General features: G+C 40.0%; 1 protein-coding gene across 5 annotated transcripts in view; it reads left to right on the forward strand.

Annotated features, from left to right (window-relative positions):
- Window positions 1-22258, forward strand: part of PKD (serine/threonine-protein kinase D3) — a 436529-nt gene that overhangs the window by 109106 nt on the left and 305165 nt on the right. For 2 of the 5 annotated variants that reach the window (XM_083137685.1, XM_083137686.1), the window contains exon 2: window positions 5611-5702. The exons of the other annotated variants lie outside the window; for them this stretch is intronic. In XM_083137685.1, coding sequence (XP_082993811.1) covers window positions 5652-5702 — 51 coding nt within the window. In that variant the 5' untranslated portion in view covers window positions 5611-5651. The remainder of the gene's footprint in view (window positions 1-5610; window positions 5703-22258) is intronic. 5 annotated transcript variants of the gene reach the window in all.

The following is a 22258-nucleotide window of genomic DNA, read 5'->3' on the forward strand; positions in this document are numbered from 1 at the left end:
TGTACTATCCCCAACTCCGGGTTGCGTTTTAAAAGGAACACCCTGTATAAAAAATAATAAAATAATTATATTTTCATTGTCTTTCGGTCGGGGTCCGGACCCACTGGACGTCCCCCTTCCAAATACTTCATTGTTAGTGGTATGTAATCTTGATTAGAAACACTACCAGTCCAAAATTTTGACAGCAGATGCAGAGAGCATCGAAGTACTGACCATACAAAAACTAGTCTCCTCGTATAGGTGTACGAGATGGGTGCTTATGTTGTTGTTGTTGTTGCTTTGGTGTTTTAAGTCTACTTTTGCACAGTAAGGCTAATCGGGACTGGACCTACAGTTTTACAGTTTATCACCGGGTATCGAACCCGGGATCCCTTGATTACAAGGCGGAGACGCAACCACTGCGCCATCGGGTAGGCCCCATGGGTGCTTATGTAGAAAAATAACTCTGGGGTATGTACTTTTAGAGTAAAAAAGATTTGTGTTTAAATACTGTGCGGCTGCTTTAGCTGAGAATATGAACGGAAGTGTTCATGCGCCAACATGGCAAAATAGGGGTGACGTCAACAAGAGCACTTTGGGCAGGAAGCGGTTTCCATAAAAATCGTCTTCTGTTGAACCAAGAATGAAGTTTCGAACGTAGTAACATCGCCGACAAAATTCGTAGAGGAACGTTTACATATACAGGGTACGGCAATGAATCGGGCGATTTTGCAACACTGAATTTATCTAGTTGTGTGATAGGTACACGTGACTACCGCCATCTTGCAGCCTTTTCTGTACCGTTTAGTTGTGATGATGTCGTAGAACGGGGCACAGAGCGCACTCGCTGTAAAGGCATATTTCAAGAACAACAGCGGGGATATTCTTTGGCCAGCCAGATCACCGGATCTGTCCGCGGGTTAATCTTTTCTTTGGGGTTAATTGAAAGTAAGAGTCTTCCAACCACCCCTCATGCACCCTCAATGAGGTTAAAGATCGGATCCGGAAAAATGTGGCTCAAATCTGGAACGTAATGGAGATCATCATAGTAATGTTATTTTTAAATTAATCGCAATGTAAGTAAGGATTGTATTTGCCCTCCTCCGTGGCCGTGCAGTCTAAGGCGCTATGCTTTGGACTCCGACTGCGGGACGGCATGGGTTCGAGTCCGCCTGGGTCCTCGGTCTGTGTATAGGACCGGTGGCAACCCAACATCGTGACGAAATTGGGGGAGCTACGAGTGAGTAGCGTAACCTGGTCACGAATATCTCCTGAAACGGCTGGGGATTGGACGTGCTGATCCCACGTCATACCATTACCGGTTGAAGAACTCCCACACATCTAGGTAGGATTGTGGGAGGGAGGCTGGCAGTCGGGAGATCGCCCTAGGCCCTTCAAGGGCTGTCGAGCCACGGGTTATTAAGGAATATATTTGTATTTCCTTTGGTATTTCTTCTTAATCAATAAATTACTTCATTTTGTCTTAATTATGTATGTTCCGTATGTATTATTTTGTCTTAACTGTCACTCTGTATTTGTTACACTTCGAGACGGTTTGTTACTAATTCTACTCGTAGTACCTATCTCAAATAACAAACACGCCATGGCAAGCGACAAAACCAGCGAACGCATACAAGCGAAATACCACAGCGTAGTTTGGCGAGAGCTCCTACCTGCTTCCCCTCTAGCGTTTGGAATCGTCCTTTCCAGCTAGTTTTGTCCTACTTTCTGGACATGCCTCGTACAAATCTAGAAACGTTCCTGAATGTTGGCCAATGATGGATGGACGTGATTCTTGGATTTTCACTCAAGTATCTAAACTGCTGCCCTGATTGTATTTATCTTGGAGCAAGAAGCGACTTATCGAACCTAATGATCGAGAGTTGCCAAGTCGTTGGAATAGCCTTGATGGGGCAGTTGGAGGGTTTCTCTTTCCTTGCAAGACATTTATTTTGATTGATCACCTGTTTGTTGTTCCAAGACATCTTTCGTCGTTTTTTTTGTTTTGGATTGAGAACAGAAGACAATTGAAGTCTCGATTCTGTTTCGCTCTTGGGAAGTTTAGTCTTGAGAAGAAGCGGCCGGAAGGAAACAAAAGTTGTTCATGGGGCAACTTCTAGAGAGATCTTTAATGAACCCTTCGCAAGATAGAGTATACATCTTAGAAACTTGTTTCTTTTGAGAGATAATGAGTAAGATTGTAGCTAGCTTTTATAATTTAAAATAGCAGTTATTTCGGAATCTAGGACAATTGCGATGGCGGACAATTGCGATGAAGTCAAAACACGAACAATTGCGGTGATTTTGACGGTGAAGGTCATTTTACAAATTAATGGTAGGGCAATTTCGACAATCAGGTTGACTAACCCACAGGTGCACCTAACCTAACCTAACGTAACCTAAAAGTGGGTGTAATGCAAGTATGTTTACAAGCTACCTTGCCAGCAAGGACACCCGGAAGATTTTTCTCGGGATCAATTTATATATAGTCCAGGAACCTTTATTCCAGATGAATTTAAACAAGGTCCAGAAATCCTTTTTACGAATCAATTTACGGTCCAGGAAACATCCGGGGCAGCTTAAATAGGGTCCATGATCCGTATTGAAGCGAAACAATAAGCAACTTTGACCTAATATAAATTGTGCGAGAAAAATGCTCCGATCCTGTTCCGGAACCCAATAGGATCCATTATAATTTATGGGTTATTTGACCTTTAACAACCCTGGTTTAAAGTGGGATCAGAAGCACTATGTGTCTCCACCGCGTGTCTAACCCGGGACCCCTTGATTGCAAGGCGACGACGTTTTCACTACGCCATATGCCTTCATGACATGGTGTAACGCACAGGGGGATATTTAATTCTTTATTCTTTTTCGCATTTTTATTTTATTATTCTCGTTCGTAATTATTACATTCCGCGCTTATACCGTTTTGCAGTTATCACATTTCACTCTTATTCACTTTCGTATTTATTTTCTTACTCTTAATCCAGTTTATTTTTTTAAGCCTTTATTGTCGCATTTATTTCATTTCGCACTTATTGTTTACGTACCTGTTTCATTTACCTCTTAACCCGTTCCATGTTTATTCCTTTTTGCAGTTATTACGTTCGTATTCTTTCATTTGCTTGGTTCGTGTTGCGGTTCTTCATTCAAATTCATGTTGATTTAGTTTCTCTCAGCTTTAGCTCCTGATGTTTATACATCCCGCAGGACTCCGGAAGTTAACCGGTTGCATATACTCTTCAAAGAAAATGTAAAACCTGCACTTCGTTAGGTCAACGCAGTGTTGCTACATTGTGATGGTGTAATATCCCTTTGAGGGACAAAATGTCGCCTTTTCGCTGAATTTTACCCTCATCCTAAGAACTACTAATGATGTTCGTTGGTTCATGTTCGTACGTACATGAGAAATGTTAAATACGTTGCTTATAGCCACCCACCTCGCTACTGGGGCAGATGTCCCAGGTTTCATGGTTAGGTATTGACTGTGCCTTGGCTCTCACGGCCTTTATATTGCGTCCTCGTCATCACAGGTCTACTTTAGGCATAATGCTCCCCCTCCCCTCATGTCTTTCGCCCTCCAGAGAATATGCACCCCTGAACAAGACAGTCATTCTCCCATGTATTGCCCCGTTACCTGGAACGAACCAGTAGGAATGCCATAGTTGGCAATCGACTGGCTGCCTACCATGCTGACTGCTTGACTGGTTTTGACAAATAGACCGTGTTCTAATTGCAACTGAATTTCTCTACTAGATTCTGTAGAACAGCCAGAGTGCAAGTTTGGTCATTTCACTCATTTATTTATGCTTTGCACTTCTACAGAGGGTTGAATCTCTAATTACAGAAGACGTACACTGTGTTTGATTAATACAATAGAAATTACATGGAAATATACAAACACATTCATTCATTTACGTACAATACATATAACATAGGCTACGTAATACTTGAGATATATACCTAGGTATACACACTTATCTACATACATTTAGGCAAGACGTTTATACGTACGTAATTCACAAGTATTGCACACTGTAAGTGGTAACATTTATATAAAACAATCTATATTCTATCAGAGTTTCGTTTTCTATAGAACTGAATCTATTATTCTTTTATATCTGTCAAATGGAAGTGAAAAATCTACACATTGATTGTTTGCAACAAGGATATTGTAATTGTGACACATTCTATTTATTGGTGACTTTCTATATTTCTGAGTTTTGAAATTTTAGAAGTTAGAATATTTCTATTACGCAGATTATTTTTCTTATATTAAATTGTATTTGACCGAGAAAGGAGCTCTTGTCTAAGACACCATTATTTGTTTTATACAAGTACAACTGTTCTAATATTTTCCTCCTATTACTAAGACCCTTAAAACCAAATATGTCAAGCAGATTATTATAATTCACGATATTTTGTCGTGGGGACATATATATTTTTTGTAAAACAGATACCTTAGGAAGCTGAGTTTGGCAAGGGAAAGTTTTTTTTTGTCTGTTGTTTCCGAGTGATTGTTGTTTTTGTTCGCTGCTCGATGAAAGAAAAAAGAATCAAAGGTGATGCGCATTCGTGTACTTTATACACCGTGTCCCGAAAGGTAATTTACAACTTTGATCTCATACAGCACGACTTGTAATTGACATAGAGGAATATACTTTGTTGTAGGTGATTCACTAACGTCTAAAGTTATTATTGTCAGGTATTGAATAAGATGGTGCACCACCACACTCGGCCTTAGATGTGAGATATATCCTTGGTAGGATATTTCCAGCACTTTGGATTCGAAGAGATGGTCCACTTACCTGGCCTCCTAGATCCACTGACATTACGCCCCTGGACTTCTCTTTGTGGAGATATGTCACAGACACAGTGTAGAGCATTCTTGTCATTAATCTTGATGATTTGCAGGCCAGAATTTTGATTAACTAGATGTTGTACACGCCGCCAAAGGCGCGCTTGTTGAAGTGGACTAATATGCAATAAAACTTCATGCGTTGGTAAATCAAATGGGGCATGGTATGTTTATTTATGTGAATTGTAAGTTGTGTTGTATGTCATCAAAGGTGTAGTGTACCTTTAGGGACACCCTGTATTTAGGAATTTATCCAAAACGATGGGTTTGTACACGATAAATGTGATTAGCCGATAATGAAAATCCTTATTACTACCAGTGTATTAAATATTTCACAAGTGTAGTTGAACAAATGAATGCTGCCATTCTCATGTGTGAACTTGCATACCCGAGTTCATTAAAAAGCTTATTCAGTACACCTTCATTACCATATTGTCTTTTGAGCCAATCTAGCCCGTATTTGAAGAAGAGTAGCTATCTCCTGCAACGTTCTTTAGATGGCTCGTCCATCGTTTTAGCTTGTCTCTGCGCAATGCCTTGTGGGAACAAACGTATACCGGCAAGTGCGGTAAGAAGTATCGTGTGAGGTGAAAAGAAGCAGCTGAGCCAGTACCACACAACTAGTCCAATTCCAACTGGAAAGTCCAGCAGGAAATCTAGCCTCGTGTGATTCAAGCATAACTTACGAGGATCCTAAGGATAAGAAATCTGACTGTTCCCAACTTTTTACACAAATTCTGAAGTGTTGTTTTCTTTATATCATCCCCTAGGAGAGGTGGTGGTTGTACTTGATGCGTCAGTCTTCCCTAAGATGCGGCTCTTCGGGGTAAAAGGAGGCACAGGAAGGCTCCTGGTGCCTAAGGTAACACTCCTTCAACCTCTGCACGTGTGTGTATATGTCTGATTTCCACCCAGTAGCGGCATGAATACTATTTGTGCTTGTAGTCTGTTAGCTCTCCAACTTAGCTTGTTTTCACTATTTGAGCCTGTCTGGTAGATTTGCTATCTTTCCAATTGTGCCTGTGTAGGACTTTTCAATGTTTGTCGTGGCTTGTAATTCTGTTGCCTCTTATTGTGAGTACTATACTCTGTCTCTGCTATCTCTGGAGCCGGCGAACGAAAACAAGTCTCTACGGAAGTAGCTGCTCCACCAATGAACACGTGAGAAGGAACGGAATAGCGTGGAGGGGAGAATGCGACCGCAGTTACCAGCAGCGTGTACTGAATCGCTCTGCACACTCGATTTCTCCCCTTCTCTGCCGTTATGCGCGGCCTTGCTCCACAGATTACTGGTAGAGAGTATAGCAACAAAAGTTCCACAAAGTCTCAATTTATAGCCATTTTGGGTCTAAATTTAAACTTACACCACTTAAATACGAACTCTCACCCCTCCAGGCAGGCACGTAGCCAGGAGGAGGCCTAAGGGGGCTGAATCCCTCCCTCCGAAATCTCACAAATATCTAATTTAAATAATGATAGTGGTAATTAATGTTACTAATCCCTTAGCAAGATTAAACATTAGATCAGAAAACATTAGTGTATAATATAGGAACCAGTTTACTTTTGTTTTAATATTCTGCCATTTAATCCAAAAAATAAATGGATCCACAGCTCCCAAAATGTATACTTTTATTTGAGATAGGTCTCACAATATAAACTTATGAGGAAGATTTGCCGTTAACTTTTAAATCCCTTTTTGAACTGAATGTGTAAAAGTTAATAAACGAAATACAATAACTATAAATTTCAGTACACAAATTGTACAAAATGTAAGAAAAATAATGGACAACATATAATAATAATAATAATATAAAGTTGGATTAAAATTGCTCAATTATTAATAACTTATAGTTATTATTGTAAAATTGTAAGAATTATTATTGTCATTATTATTTCTCCTAATCAAGTTTTATCAATGGCCTGCTCTCCTCTGCAAATATTTCTGGCAACACCCCTGCTGATAAGGGATGAGCACTCCCCCCCCGAAATCAAATCCTGGCTACGGCCTGCTCCCAGGTGTAAAATTGTGGATAAAGTCCTGTGCTAGCAGAGTGGCATGCTTACTTTCATGAACATGTTGCAAAGTTATGCAAGTACACGATCGACCAAGGTGAGAAAATACTCTATCGTCAAATTCCCAATTCTACACAGAGAAAACGTTTGTTTGGAAAACCAAGAAAATTGTCTCTGCTAAGTAAGTGGCCTGTTTAGCATACATTTCAGCGAGCAGGTCGACCAGGATCCGATCCCGGGTCTCTTGTCATACTGTGCCATTCCTCTACTAACTGAGTTTCCGGGGCCAGCCCTGACTTCGCCTGATTTTTCGATTTTGCTGGTTTATCTGTGTAAGTTGATCTACGTGGTGGAGTTGGTAGCACAGAGCGCTGCGACGCCAGTGGTTCCGGGTTCGAATTCTTTGCGAGTGTGTGTACATCAATTTCATCAAATCATCACTCAACCGCATCGTCCCGATTAGCCAAGAGTAACAGAAAAGCGACACTAAATAACGAAAATCAAACGAAATATTTTTAGTGGTTCACGATATTTGGTTAGAGTTAACCAAAAAATTTGGTTACCAGGCTTAGAAAATGATTTGTTTGTTTATTAATTCCAAGATGCTCACTCGAACATGTTTTCTTAATGCAAATAAATCAGTTTTTTTCTGTGTAAGCGAGCGAAGGTGATGAAGTCAGACGCTTACCATATATAGTCGACGCGCTAGCTACTTTAACGACCGGCTGACTTTTGAATTCCACGGAGCGCGCCCACCAGCTGCAACAATCACATTCAACGCAAAGTGTTGCCACACATCTACGTCACCTTGTCCCTACCTCCCCACGGTCTTCACATTGAAGTTGCAAGGTACGGCAACAGCGTATCCGCAGTCATGTGACTGAGACTCCACGTGGAGTAGACGAGCAGAATGACAGCTGCGCCCATTGGCTGAAGGTTGAGTGTGATTGGACGAAAACAACTCGCCCGCTATTTATCCCCACCCGTGTTTGTGGCGGCGGCTTTCTTCAGTTCTTCGACGTTAACGAAGTAAAAGCGTGGGCTGTAATCCTGCCCCTGCGTTGCCAAATTGTGCGGCATTCTTCAATACATGGTCATCACCTTTTTTCAGTGCAAGGGTTTGTATCATCATGAAGGGCAAACTGTACACAGTGACGTACTATTTTTTTTGTACAAAGAAGTAAGGAAGGGGGCAGTCATTAGTATGGACATATGGAGACACAAGCGTTGATTGAATTAGTTATTTTACGTCCCTTTTCTGCTAATTTTGACTAATCGCAGCGATGATGATGGAAGATGCAATTGATGAAGGGATCCTTAAGGAACACCCAGGGTTTCAGTCTTCAATTGTCGTGCTTCACTAAATCTTTCTCAGAAGTTTAGAGCCACGAGGGTCATCCAGAAAGAAACGGAACGTTTTGGTATAGAACACAAATGACGTGTGCAAAATATTTACGGTACAGAAGCTACATCCGTTACTCTGCTCTTCCACATATTCGCCATACCCATTCACTTATCATACCGTGATACCAGTTTGTATATACCGTCATTGTACTCTGTCACCACGCCAGTGTATTCAACCATGTAGTGACACCGTCTTTGAGTTCATCCGCCATTGCAAAGTGTTTTCTGGAAAGAAGGAACATTCGACTGCAGCACACAGCACACTTCCACCTACAGAGGCCTTGAAGACAAAGATCGACGAAGCAATTCAAGCTGATCGACGGTTTAATGTTACACGAATCTTTTCGTGCAATTTCACGATCTCTTCTTCAAGAAATCGTTACAGTACACCTTCGGTACAGAGAAAACTGTGCCAGATGGGTCCGTCGACTGCTGACTGAAGAGCACACTGTCACTAATTTGATGAATTCATTGGCGGCAACCAAGTACAATAAGGGTGTCAATAAACGCATCACGCTATGATAATGTGAATATGTGGAAAATAACAGTAAGGTATATACTTTGTGTACCGTAAATATTTTGTACATATCATTTGTTTTGTGTTTTACACCAAAACGCTCCTCTTTTTTTTGGATGACCCTCGTACAAGAGCTCTGTAGAAAACAATTGGTCACGATAAACTTGAGCTCTCGTATGACACGTTCGACAATTCGGACTAAAATAAAAAAAAAAGAAGAACGCTTTCTGACAAATCGAAGCGGGTGTTCACAGTTATGTCGCGGAAATATGCGTTCTTGTTTTGTGACGTCACATTTACGTCAGAGCAGTAAAACAAAGATGGCATTGTTCCCGAAACGGCGTCTAATGTTTTGAAGCCAGAGAACGACATATTTCCCTTCGTCACCTATTGTGCGCTGTGCAAATGCCATTTCGCTGTGTTGTCTCGTTGCAATAGAATTCCAGTGCATATTCAAATCGTAATAGCATACCTGAGAACAATAGATGTGGGATATTGTGTGTGTGTGTAAACATTGTCCGACGCTGAACGTGTTTGTACGCACAGAAAAGAAAATGCTTCAGTGGTTAGTCGTTCATCGGAACATGTGCGATTTTAATGCATGAAGAGAAAGCGAAGTGTTCAGATGAATCAAGTGAAATATTGGAATCCTTCTCAGTACTTGAATCGAAATTTAATGCACTACCATGCATTTTTATGTTATTAATATTATTAATGCTTAATTATCTTGTTAATTTCATGCTCAGGATCCTGAAAGAGTTCCGTCAAACATGAATTTAGAATTGACCAGCATTGAAGAGAGAGAGAGAGAGAGAGAGAGTATACAGATTGGGAGATAGAGGGAGAATGGGAAATGCGCAAAGAGTGAGAAGAAGAGGACGAAAGAACAGAAAGAGAGAGAAACTGGGATAAAGACATTAAAGAGAGAAAGAAAATGGACGAGAAATAGATAGGAGAGAGATTCTCTTCTTCTCATCTTCTTCCTCTGCTTCTTTTCACAAAGGAAAGAGAGAGTGGGAGAGAAATATTAACTTTTTTTCTCTGTCAGCTTCTCCTCAGAGAGAGAAAGAGAGACCAAAGAAGAAATAATTTGAAGAACGAGAGGGACAATGAAACTAAAAGAAAGACACGGAGGACAGAAGGAAAAAAGAACGAGAGAGCATGATATATATATATATATATTCTCTTTCCTTCCCCCACTTTCTCCAAACGTTACCTTCAGGCTACAGCTTTTATACACTACATACAAAGAAAATAGAAGAAATCTTAACACAAAGATAGAGGAGAATAAACATAGACACAAAGAGAAGATGGTAAACCTATGTCTAAGAGCAAAAGAGATAGAGGAAGGTAAACCTAGACTCACAGAGAGGAAGAGTAACCTAGACACACAGTGGGGAAGATTAAACCAGACACACAGGAAGATAAACCTAGACACAAAGAGAAGGTAAATCTATATCTAAGTGCAAAGAGTTAGAGGAAGACAAACCTAGACACACAGAGAGGAAGATTAATCTAGACACACAGAGAGGAAGATTAATCTAGACACACAGAGAGGAAGATTAATCTAGACACAGAGAGAGAAAGATTAATCTAGACACACAGAGAGGAAGATTAATCTAGACACACAGAGAGGAAGATTAATCTAGACACACAGAGAGGAAGATTAATCTAGACACACAGAGAGGAAGATTAATCTAGACACAGAGAGAGAAAGATTAACCTAGACGCACAGGAAGATAAACCTAGAAACACAGAGAGAAAGATAAACCTAGACACACAGAGAGGAACATACACCTAGCCACAAGGAGAGGAAGATACACCTAGACACACTGAGAGGAATATTAACCTAGACACACAGAGATGATGATACACCTAGACACAAGGAGAGGAAGATACACCTGGCCACACAGAGAGAAGATACACGTAGACACACAGAGAGAAGATACACGTAGACACACAGAGAGGAAGATTAATCTAGACACACGGAAAGAGTGATAAACCTAGACACAGAGTATAAGATTAACCTAGACACACAGAGAGGAAGTTTAACCTAGACACACAGAGAGGAAGGTAAACCTAGACACAATGAGTGGAAAATAACGATATAGACAAAGAGCAAGAGAAAGCAAGACACAAAGAGAGGGACGAGGAATCTAAATATAAAGAGAGAAAGGTAAAGCTAGACACAATAAAGAGAGGAAGGAAGAAGATCCTACACACAAAGAAAGAAAAATAAATCTAAATACAAGGGGAGAGGAAGAGGAAGCTAGACACAACGAGAGAAAGCTAGACGTGGCGACAATGTAATAATGCCTTTGTTCCATTGTCTAACTTTCATATTATCTCGTAGTTTCACTTCTGCTTCCGTGCTCCTGCTGTTCAGCCGTCTCGTCCTTATTATCCAAAAAGGAACGCCGACACCTCTGGGTGCCGAGACAATCGCTGACGTTCCAAGTTTTGAAACTCTCCAGCACGGCCATTTCCATCGAATTGAAGTTGATTCAGGCGTTTAATGAAGGCGCCCGATTGTTTAATTTCGGGAGAGAGATTTTCGTGCGGAGTCTGATCCGGGACGGCGGTGATTAATGCCGTCCCCGCAACTCCGTGTTGATGCGGGAGAGGGGCGCTTCGGTTGCGTAGGCTTGTAATAATCGAAGCGCGTGAGGTGGAGAAAGAGAAGGGGTGAGGGGAAGATACGCAGAGAAAAAGTTAGAGGGAAAAAGAGAGGACAAGAAAGAGAAGGTAACAGGGGAAGGACTATAGAAGATGAGGAGAAGGAGAAAAAGCGGCAGGGAATGGCAGACAAACAACGAAAGGCAGACTGATCAACACACAATAAAATATACTGTATGTCGAAATGAAGAGACAGGGACAAAGCAATAGAGAGCTACACACGACGAGAAAAGACTGGAAAGCAAGGCACAACGAGAATTTGAAGAGAAGGCTAGGGACAACGAAAATTTGAAGAGAAGGCTAGGCACAACGAGAATTTGAAGAGAAGGCTATGCACAACGAGAAGCGAAGAAAAGGCTAGGCATAAATAGAAGCGAAGAGAATGCTAGACACAACGAGAACACTGAACATAACGAGAAGCGAAGAGAAGACTGGAGAGAAAAAGGTGGAAAGCTAGGCACAACGAGAATTTGAAGAGAAGGCTAGGGACAACGAGAATTTGAAGAGAAGGCTAGACACAACGAGAATTTGAGGAGAAGGTTAGGCACAACGAGGAAGCGAAGAAAAGGCTAGGCACAACGAGAATTTGAAGAGAAGGCTAGGCACAACGAGAATTTGAGGAGAAGGCTAGACACAACGAGAAGCGAAGAAAAGGCTAGGCATAAAGAGAAGCGAAGAGAATGCTAGACACAACGAGAACACTAAACATAACGAGTAGTGAAGGGAAGACTGGCAAGAAAAAGAGTGGAAAGCTAGGCACAACGAGAATTTGAGGAGAAGGCTAGGGACAACGAGAATTTGAGGAGAAGACTAAACACAACGAGAAGCGAAGGGAAGACTGGCACCATCGCCTCCAGCGGGGGTACAATGGTACGGCCGTACCCTTCGTTGTTTCACGCCGGGGCGACATGAAGGCAGAACGTAGCCGAAATTTATGTACTGAATACATCCTTTGGGGGTAAACTTGTTCTTGTTCTTGCGCATATTTGTTGCCATGAAACTTCCACGTTGCAAAGTTCCGACTGATACACTTTGGAGATATGCAAGAGGAAAAACACCAAAACATTGTTCCTTTTGTTTCGTTTCTATTTTGCTTGTTGCTTCAATCAACTGTCAACAATCCCGCGCAACCTGTCCTCTAACGTCAACAATCCCTTATAAGATCCATTCTCACTTTTTACGAATTAAATTGTCGGTGTTTCTTTTTCCGTTCACTGCTTCAGAACGCGGCAGGCGGCTTTTCGGAAGGGCCGCTGGACTTTTTTGAACATTATAATAACTCGCAACAATAAGCGGCACGATAAACAATTTTTGTTAAATAGTTGGTAGTATTGCTTCCCTTCGGATACTCAGTTGTGGTCTGGCAGTGAGTGAATCGCATGCATTAGCAGAGTACGGTCTTAACAGCTTGCATATTTCTGAATTTTTCTCTCTGGTTTTCCGTTTTCGCATCCAATGAAAATGAGTACAGCAAAGAAAAAACTGTCAGGGACAGAAAATAGGAAAAGGCAGAGAGAACGGGAAAAGGCTACCTTGCATGTCTACTTTCACGAATAATTTTCTGAAACGATCGAAATCAGGTGAGTTATTGAAATCATTGAACTTCTAGCGAATCATTTTTGTACACTTTTCCCGAACAGTATCATAGTGAAAAGAATTTTGCGATTCGAGTTTCTAAACTAGAGATATTGGCACTTGAATTTTGGATAACATTAGTTATGTCAGGTTTAGTGTTGTTTTTGTCTTTTCTTCTCTCCTGGCTATTTCTTTCGAAATCGCAATAAAATATCGCTGCAAGAATTGGACATTTCTTGGTAAAACTACGTATGGTATTAGGTACGGCTAACAACAACAAAACGAAACGTGAGTTAACCAACCTTTCGTCCGTGAAGTTAAGTTATTGAGAGACAATGAGAACACGTAACATTTCGCCCCTGAGAAAAAAAGTTAACCAAATCATACGTTTTGGGCGAGTATTTGAGTGAAGTAGTCGTACCTAATTCTATAGTTTAACCCATTTCTCATACTTCAGGTCGTCTTAATGATTCTAAAAGCAAGAAACAAATTCTCTTTTATCGTCCCCCAAAGAATATCAAATATTAGAGTTAGACATGTAATCATGGGCGTCCGGAAGGGGGGCAACGAGGGCCGTGCCCTTCTGGAAAATGAAAGTCAACCTAAAATTATATATTTCACACATATAATTTCATTTCAGTCACAATAATATGTGTGAATTATTGCATGAATATAAATTCAAATTTAAGCAATGTGTTTTTTTTTTTTAAAGGAAACGACACTAGTATTGGTGAAAATGTGCCTTGTTTGCCCCCCCGGAAAAAATCCTGCGGACGTCCATGCATGTAATTATACTGGATTTCTTCCTTGTGGTTTCTAGTTTTGTTTTTTTATGTTGGTATGTATACTTAGGACCAAAAATCTTAATTTTCAGGGTTAACACGGTAGCTAATGGGGAAGATGTTTGCAAAAATTATTATGCACATCTTTAACTTTCCTTCTCACATTTCGTCTGCTTATAGTGTAACGTGGATAGTATAATATTTTGGAAAGGAGCACAGAAATTAATGATTGATCATAAGTTAACTTTCGTCCTTCGGAGCACATATTGAAAAAATATTGTATGTAATACCTCGTATCATGTACTAGGTTTTATTATAACAAATACAAGAGACATTAACAATATAGAGGCATTAATTATATTATTTAATTATAAAATATTATTAAATAAATGTTAATAGTTTTGTTAGAAGCAGGCGTGGGTTCCTCTTTACTAGTGCTGTATATTCCAAGAAGTTCTTACGTCAATTATACTGTATTATTAAACTTATATAAAAATCGTGATACAGATACTACACACAAAATTGATGGAAGAAAATAGTAGAATACATTCTACTAGAAGAGAAATCCACAACCAAATTTTGTTGTACAAAATTATCAATGGATCAACGGAAAAGCAGGAAATTTTAAATTTATTGAAATTCAATGTGAACAAAAATAGGTTACGCACTTACGCAAAAATGGTTTGACTTTGCACTTGCTTCGCTTTTGCAGTAAATTGTACACGTTCATTGCTAAAGGTATTGTAATATATAAAAGACGGTAAACTGTGTAATCGATTTTCATTCTGTATAAGTACAGGGGGCGCTGTTTTGCTTATCGTAACCCTTATTCACGAATCCTGAAACCGCCAGTGAAGACTGGTCACAACGAGGAACGAGGAGAAGGCTAGGCACAACGAGGAACGAGGAGAAGGCTAGGCACAACGAGGAACGAGGAGAAGGCCAGGCACAACGAGGAACGAGAAGAAGGCTAGACAACGAGGAACGAGAAGAAGGCTAGACAACGAGGAACGAGGAGAAGGCTAGACAACGAGGAACGAGGAGAAGGCTAGACAACGAGGAACGAGGAGAAGGCTGTTGTGTGTATTAGGAAGGTACGCAAAGGAAAATGAAGGTAGGGGAGTTTTAGGCAAATTTAAAATAAAATTCAAGGAATAGTAGATTGAGAAGATAGAGGAGGTGCAAGCTAAAGACATAAAGATGAATCTATTTATAACAAGAGAGGAACAGAAAGCTCAACAGAGAGAGATGTAGAAAAATCCAGATTCAAATGGAGAGGAAAGAAAAGTGAAAGGTCGAAGTCCACTTTATGCACACATAGGCTAATCGAGACTGGGCCTACAATTTCAAGTAAAATCTGAACTACTCTGTGCCTCCACTGGGTACTGAACCCGGAACCCCTTGATTACAATGCGACAACGTTACCAGTACGTGATCGAAGAGGCCTGCGGGGGGATGAGATGTAGAGTGAAAAAGAAAACTGGACACAAGGAGTGTAAGATAAAGCTTGACACTACAAGAAGGAGTAGGAGAAAGTTAGAGAAGAAAAGATTGAAGAAATGACGGCAGTTGAGGAAGATAAACACAAGAGAAAGAGTGAGTGCAATAAAGACTAGAGCATGGGGAGAAAGAGCGATAGAAGTGTCTATGTTACTTGATCCCTCGTTTCCTGCCTGCAATTTGCGTCGTCGCAGATTCGTAGGCGGTCGCTTGCCACTCGATCCATCACCGAGGGCTGGCTTTTGAGGAGAGGGCCATCAATTACCCAAAGCGTTGACAGCCATCCTCGCTTCAGGTGGCGCCGAAACGAAAAACCTCGCTTACACCTCGTCAGGACAAAAAAAAATGTTAACAAGGGCTCATGGTTCGTTTACCTCACAATCGTTTAATCCCGATTCTTTGTAGTTGCAATGGATATCCCCCCTTCAAAAAATAATACCTGCAGTGGTGCAGGGACGGTGGGTACAGGGGTACATTGTAATTGAAACTGTAAATTATGTAATTTGAGGGTGTATATATCTGTCTGGAAATCCTGGAAATGTCATGGAATTTACTTCTTCTTTTTTTTTCTTTTTTTTTTTGAAAAGTCATGGAAATGTCAAGGTTTACTTTTGTTCTGGAAAAAACAGTTTTTTATAGTAGTGCAGCAAAAATATTTTTTGCAACAAACAAATAGCCCAAGGAAGAAATTTTTAAATTGAGGTGGACAAACTATACTTCATGAGTATTACTGGTAGTCAGAGTGCGAAATCATTGCAGATTAGTTGGGGCGGAGAAGGAGCAGGCACACATACACACTATATATTATATACAGTAAAACCTGTCTATCCCGGAACATGATGGGTTCGAGCAAAATTTTCCGTCTTAAAAGTTTTCCTTCTTATGCAGGGTTGACTTTAAATACAGTATAGAGCGCTGCAGGAAATAATGGAAAGACAGATTTACATTTCGCATTACTTATAATGTAGAGTACTAATGCATGTACGTACATGAATAAAAATGCGAGACAGTAGCAATAAGCATAGCAGAGATTACAATTATGTAACTACACAACATGTTGGTACACTTTTTACAGTATTGTAAGAACGTAGAGTAGGTACTTATGTATATTTTCGAACCCGGGACCCCTGGCATCGTAGCGCGATGTGGATAGAGGGAAAGAGAAAGATTGAAAGATGAAATAGGACAGGTGAAGAAAGATTGAGATAAAAGTGAAGAAAAAAGAAATAAATAAAGAGAGATAACAAGAAAAATAGAAAGATGACGAAATAACAGAGGAGAAATAGACAAAAAAGGTGGAGAAAGAGGGTAAGAGATGAAAGAAAGAAACTGAATCGTAACAGCTATGAGTATTGTACCGCATTCTTTCATATCGACAATGTTACCGATAAGCGAGTGGCAACAGAGGCGTGTTCCACTTACAGTATTGCATTGTTTTCTTGCGAGCGAAAAAAATAAAGGAAGAAATTTCAGTCTTACTGAGAATAAAAACATCTCGTTGGTGTTTAAATGTTGTTCCGTTTCCGCGTTAAGGAGGTTTCCGCCTTAAGCAGGTCATTTTCAGGTATAAAATCGGTCCGTTCTGGGGACTTTTTTTTCCGTATTTACAGCTTTCCTTCTTATAGAGGTTCCGGAATATGCAGTTTTTACTGTATATATAATGTATAATATCAATATGTCAATTATTAAATTATATTATATAATATATACCTAGGTAATATATGGACTGTCCTTCATTCAAAATTCGATTGCAAATTGAATATTTTAATATACTACCAATGAATGAACAGTGATTTGCGTGACTAGGGATGAGGGGCAAAAGTTAAGAAGATAATAGTATCCTATATAAAATGCACATCTAAATGCTCTTATAACACCATTAAGCCTTGTTTCCATGATTATGAAAAACTAAATATGCTGACCAAGGCAGTAATTTATTTTATTAAAAACATAAACTAAACGTAACGTTTCAACCTTCTAGCAAGGTCTACTTCAGACTCTGTATCAAGTACAAAAGTAACAAGATACAAAAACAGGGCATTATATATACACAAACATTACTCCCTCCAGACTATTTAGAAAGTTGTTTGGAACTCTCTAGCAGGTGACTTTCACTTGCCAACTTTACTTTCACCTAAAAGGATAAACACAATTACTTCCATATAGAATGTGGTTGGACTTTTTAATCTCACGCTCTTTTCCCTTCATTTTTCTTCCTTCTCCTCTCCTCTTTCTCTCTTGTCCTTTCCACTCTTTCTAACATTTTCTTCCATTCTTTGTTTAACTTCAGTCCCCCATTCCAGTTCATTGTGTCTTCTTCACCTTTCTTCTCTATTTCCTTGGCTTCCTTCCATTTTCTCACTAGCATTCTCTTCTCCCTTCCTATCTGCTTAGCCTCATCCCACTTTATGTCATGTCCTGTTTCTCTCGTGTGTTTAAATATTGCATTTCTCCCTCTCTTAAGTCGTACATCATCCCTATGTTGTTTCAACCTGTCTTTCAGCCTTTTTTTCGTTTCTCCTATGTACACACTCTGACATTCTTTACATTTCACTTCGTAGATAATCCCTTTCTCTTCCTATCTACGAATGTAAAGAATGTCAGAGTGTGTACACAGTAGAAACGAAAAAAGGCTGAAAGACAGGTTGAAACAACATAGGGATGATGTACGTCTTAAGAGAGAGAGAAATGCAATATTTAAACACACGAGAGAAACAGGACATGACATAGAGTGGGATGAGGCTAAGCAGATAGGAAGGAAGAAGAGAATGCTAGTGAGAAAATAGAAGGAAGCCAAGGAAATAGAGAAGAAAGGTGAAGAAGACACAATGAACTGGAATGGGGGACTGAAGTTAAACAAAGAATGGAAGAAGATGTTAGAAAGAGTGGAAAGGACAAGAGAGAAAGAGGAGAGGAGAAGGAAGAAAAATGAAGGGAAATGAGCGTGAGATTAAAAGTCCAACCACATTCTATATGGAAGTAATTGTGTTTATCCTTTTAGGTGAAAGTAAAGTTGGCAAGTGAAAGTCACCTGCTAGAGAGTTCCAAACAACTTTCTAAATAGTCTGGAGGGAGTAATGTTTGTGTATATATAATGCCCTGTTCTTGTATCTTGTTACTTTTGTACTTGATACAGAGTCTGATGAAGACCTTGCTAGAAGGTTGAAACGTTACGTTTAGTTTATGTTTTTAATAAAATAAATTACTGCCTTGGTCAGCATATTTAGTTTTTCTAAATGCTCTTACGTGTTTCATGTATATATCTATATACTTTCCGGTAGCTGACGAAAGGAGGTGAGAAATGGCTGGGGATTATTGTGTTCAGTGTCCTTAGAGATGAGGCTCTTTGTTGTTCGTTCTTTGTATGTGTTGTCGATATTGTTTCAGTAACATATATTCGATTTCAAAACTGTTTATCTTTGGTGTTAGAACAAAAACTCTTCCCCCCGGAAGGATATTATATGGGGAGGATATTATAGGACAAGTTCGTTGGTGGGGGGAATTCCCCCCGGGATTTCGCACCCTGCTGATAGTTACAATTGAAATTGAAGACTAAAATTGGTAAACGTTGTAAGTGCCACTATAATTCAAACACCGTTTTCCACGTTAAACTGTGAAATGTGCCATGCTTTATAATGTGGTAAACGTGAAAAGTGGCTGGTAGCCTTCTCTAAGTAGTTCAAAGGGCGTGTAAAGAGGTCACTATTTTAGTGTGCACGTTCTTACGGGCTGATGTGCGGAACGATGCAATTTCCAAACACTATCGCTTTGGCACTTACAACGTTTACCACTTTTAGTCCTCAATTGTATGTTACACTAGGAAAAGAAGTTCTGTTTTGGACTCTTTATCTTGTAGAAATCCATAACAGCAAGTGGATACAGAGGACCGGCCCTGTGTATGACGTTGGATTAATTCTCCAAATAAGGTCTGAGCTTACTTCTCCACCTGTAAAATGAGCCGCCACTTCCGTGAACCTTACACAGGCTGCATAAAGTTTTCAAACCATCCTCTCTTTGCTTCATGTAATGAGAACTTCTCTTGAGATGATTCAAGACTTTCAGCTGCGAAAAACATCTTCCACGACACTCGCAGCGGAGATTATTAAAATTGAGCTTCAGTGGTTCTACATAATTACATATTGCAATCTCATTTATGACAGAGACGCGCGTTCAATTAGGTAACCGCGGAATGGGGCTATTCTCTGCAAAGGATTCTTGTCTCACCAGGTGGTCCTGCTGTAATGATCGTTCCCCTGTGCGTTCACAGGGATGCAGAAGGAGATGAAAAGGATCTTTCGGTGGTGGTTTCTGTAATTTAGAGGCTTCCAACCTCGAAAGCGCTAATTACGCCTTCGTCACGTGTTCCAGGTGGCTCTTTCTATGCGAGGAGGTTTCCGAACGGTCCGTGTGCGGTTGGCCAAAGCCGTGCAGTGGTGGTTATGGCGAGATTGGCAGCCCAGATAGCACATAAGCTTGTGGCAAGCTTGCGATAGCTTCCTTTTAGCTTGTCAAAGCAAGCTTGACATGGCAAGCTCGACGTAAGCCTGATGCATGTGATAACTAGCGTGATAGGATGCATTTCTTTAAAAATAAAACAATAGACACACCCATTTAATATAACAATTGAGATACTTATTAAACATAAACAATAGTGACAAAATAAAATAAAACCGAAATACAGTGGAATAAATTCCAGTGCGAATAAAGCACCAAAGCTTTTGTTCCATGCGACATACACTAGATGGCAGTGCGACTCAAATGTTAAAAAAAAACATAAGTTTTAGTAACGTCAGTAAGGATAACTTTGATTGTAATTAGTGAAAAAATGTGTTTTATTATCGTTCAAAAGGTGTGTGAATATTGAAGTTGCAACGAAGATCAGAAAATAAAATGTGGTGAATAAAAGTGAAACTCGCATGATAAATAATTTAATCCCAGACTATATAATCCGGAGCCAAGTACTGCAAAGAAACATACGTATTGATTAAACAGGCCCCGCTTGCATTGCTGTCCTTTCTGGCCATTATCTACAATTTTATCCTCCGCACAGGACACTACCCGACAGACTGGAAGATTTCAAAGGTACTAATGTTCCCAAAACCAAACAAAGATAGTACCAACCCAACAAACTATCGACCTATTCAGCTCACATCAACCTTTAGCAAAATATTCGAACGCATCATTGTTCGACGCATACACATGCACTTACAAGCACACAGTTTACTTCCGTCGCACCAAGCAGGCTTTAGACCTCAACACAGTGTCCTTGATAATTTATTAAAACTAACGACTCGCATCACAAATCATTTCAACACATCCAAACCATCCTGCCTAGTACTATTCGACCTGGAGAAAGCATTTGACAAAGTATGGCATACTGGGCTCATCTACAAGCTCCATAAATTCCACCTACCGCTTTCCTATGTCAGATTAGTACACAGCTTCCTAACAAATAGGGTCGCCTATGTCACTGTAAATGGAGCAATGTCATACCCCATTTTCCCTTACTCTGGCGTTCCACAGGGTGCTGCTTTATCACCATTACTCTACATACTATACGTTGCCGATATGCCAAAACCCCCACAAGTTTCTATCTACCAATTCGCTGACGACACCGCATTTCTCGCCTGTTGTTCAACCATCCAAGCTATAAACAAAACTCTCCAACCAGCTATAAACTCCTTCCAAAGATGGTGTGACACATGGCGTCTCACAATTAATGCTCTCAAAACACAAGCATTGGTGTTTCTGCAGACAGGCTGTCGCTCGAAGATCCAAAGGAACCCAACATTATTAAACATCAAAATACGGGGAACTCCAATTCTGCCTGCCACCACTGCAAAATATCTGGGAGTCATATTTGACTCCAAGCTAACCTGGAAACCTCAATTGATCAACATCGTCCAAAAAGCTACAAATCGTCTGAGCTTGCTCAAACGGCTAATTGGAACATCCTGGGGACTCAACTCCCAGGTTGTCCTACATACCTACAAGGCTTTCCTTCGACCAGCAATTACTTACGGCCACACTGCATGGATATCAGCCCCAGACTCATTCTATCACAAACTACAAGTTCTGGAAAGACATGCCCTTCGTTTGGCCTTCAGAGTAGTCCTACCAAGTCCTACACGACTACTGTACGAGCGAATAACCTTTCCCGAAATCACAACCCACATCGAAGCCATCCGTCACAAATATATAACTGGTCGAATGAACTCGCACCATCCACAACTTCTTAGCACAATGTACGAAGATGCTCTACACGACTGCCTTCCCACATACCACTGCACACCATTACAGCATCTCTTAACCATGTACACCTTCCTGATAGATCCACAACATCCTGACTACCAGCTGTATAATATCCATCATCCTCCGGAACTACGGCACGTGATATATCCAACACATGCCGCACCATAGCAAATTATTACTTTCCTAACTGAAGTAATTTTCCCACTACTGCATAAATAAGATCTAAGTGAACTACCCTCAGAATAAGTAAATATGTACCACTTCATTACTGAAAACACTTAGAACATCACCTTGCAAGGGAAAACATTTATGGAAACAATTCACTTACCAAAGAGAAGGTGTACCCTTCTAAATGGAAAAAAAAAAAAAAAAAAAAAAAAAAAACTGCAAAGAAATATTTAATACCAGTGTATAGTTAGAGATTGTTTGATTATTGATTAGTTCAATGAACATTTTGGGGGAGCACGAAAAGTTTCTATAAGTTGCAAAGAGGAATTGTGACGTTACAGACATGGGCGATTGTTCTTAATTAGCCCCAATTGTTCGTAGTTTTGCTATTATGTATATAAGTGTATTCAATGTACATTACAGCCATGTTTATACATATATATATATATATATATATATATATATAAATGTAGCTTAAAGATACATATTATCGCTTACTTCCAGCATTGCATTCTGTAAGCTTACAGCTAG

Source organism: Lepisma saccharinum, chromosome 16, assembly GCF_977018435.1.
Source record: "Lepisma saccharinum chromosome 16, izLepSacc3.1, whole genome shotgun sequence".
In the NCBI taxonomy this organism is placed as follows: Eukaryota; Metazoa; Arthropoda; class Insecta; order Zygentoma; family Lepismatidae; genus Lepisma; species Lepisma saccharinum.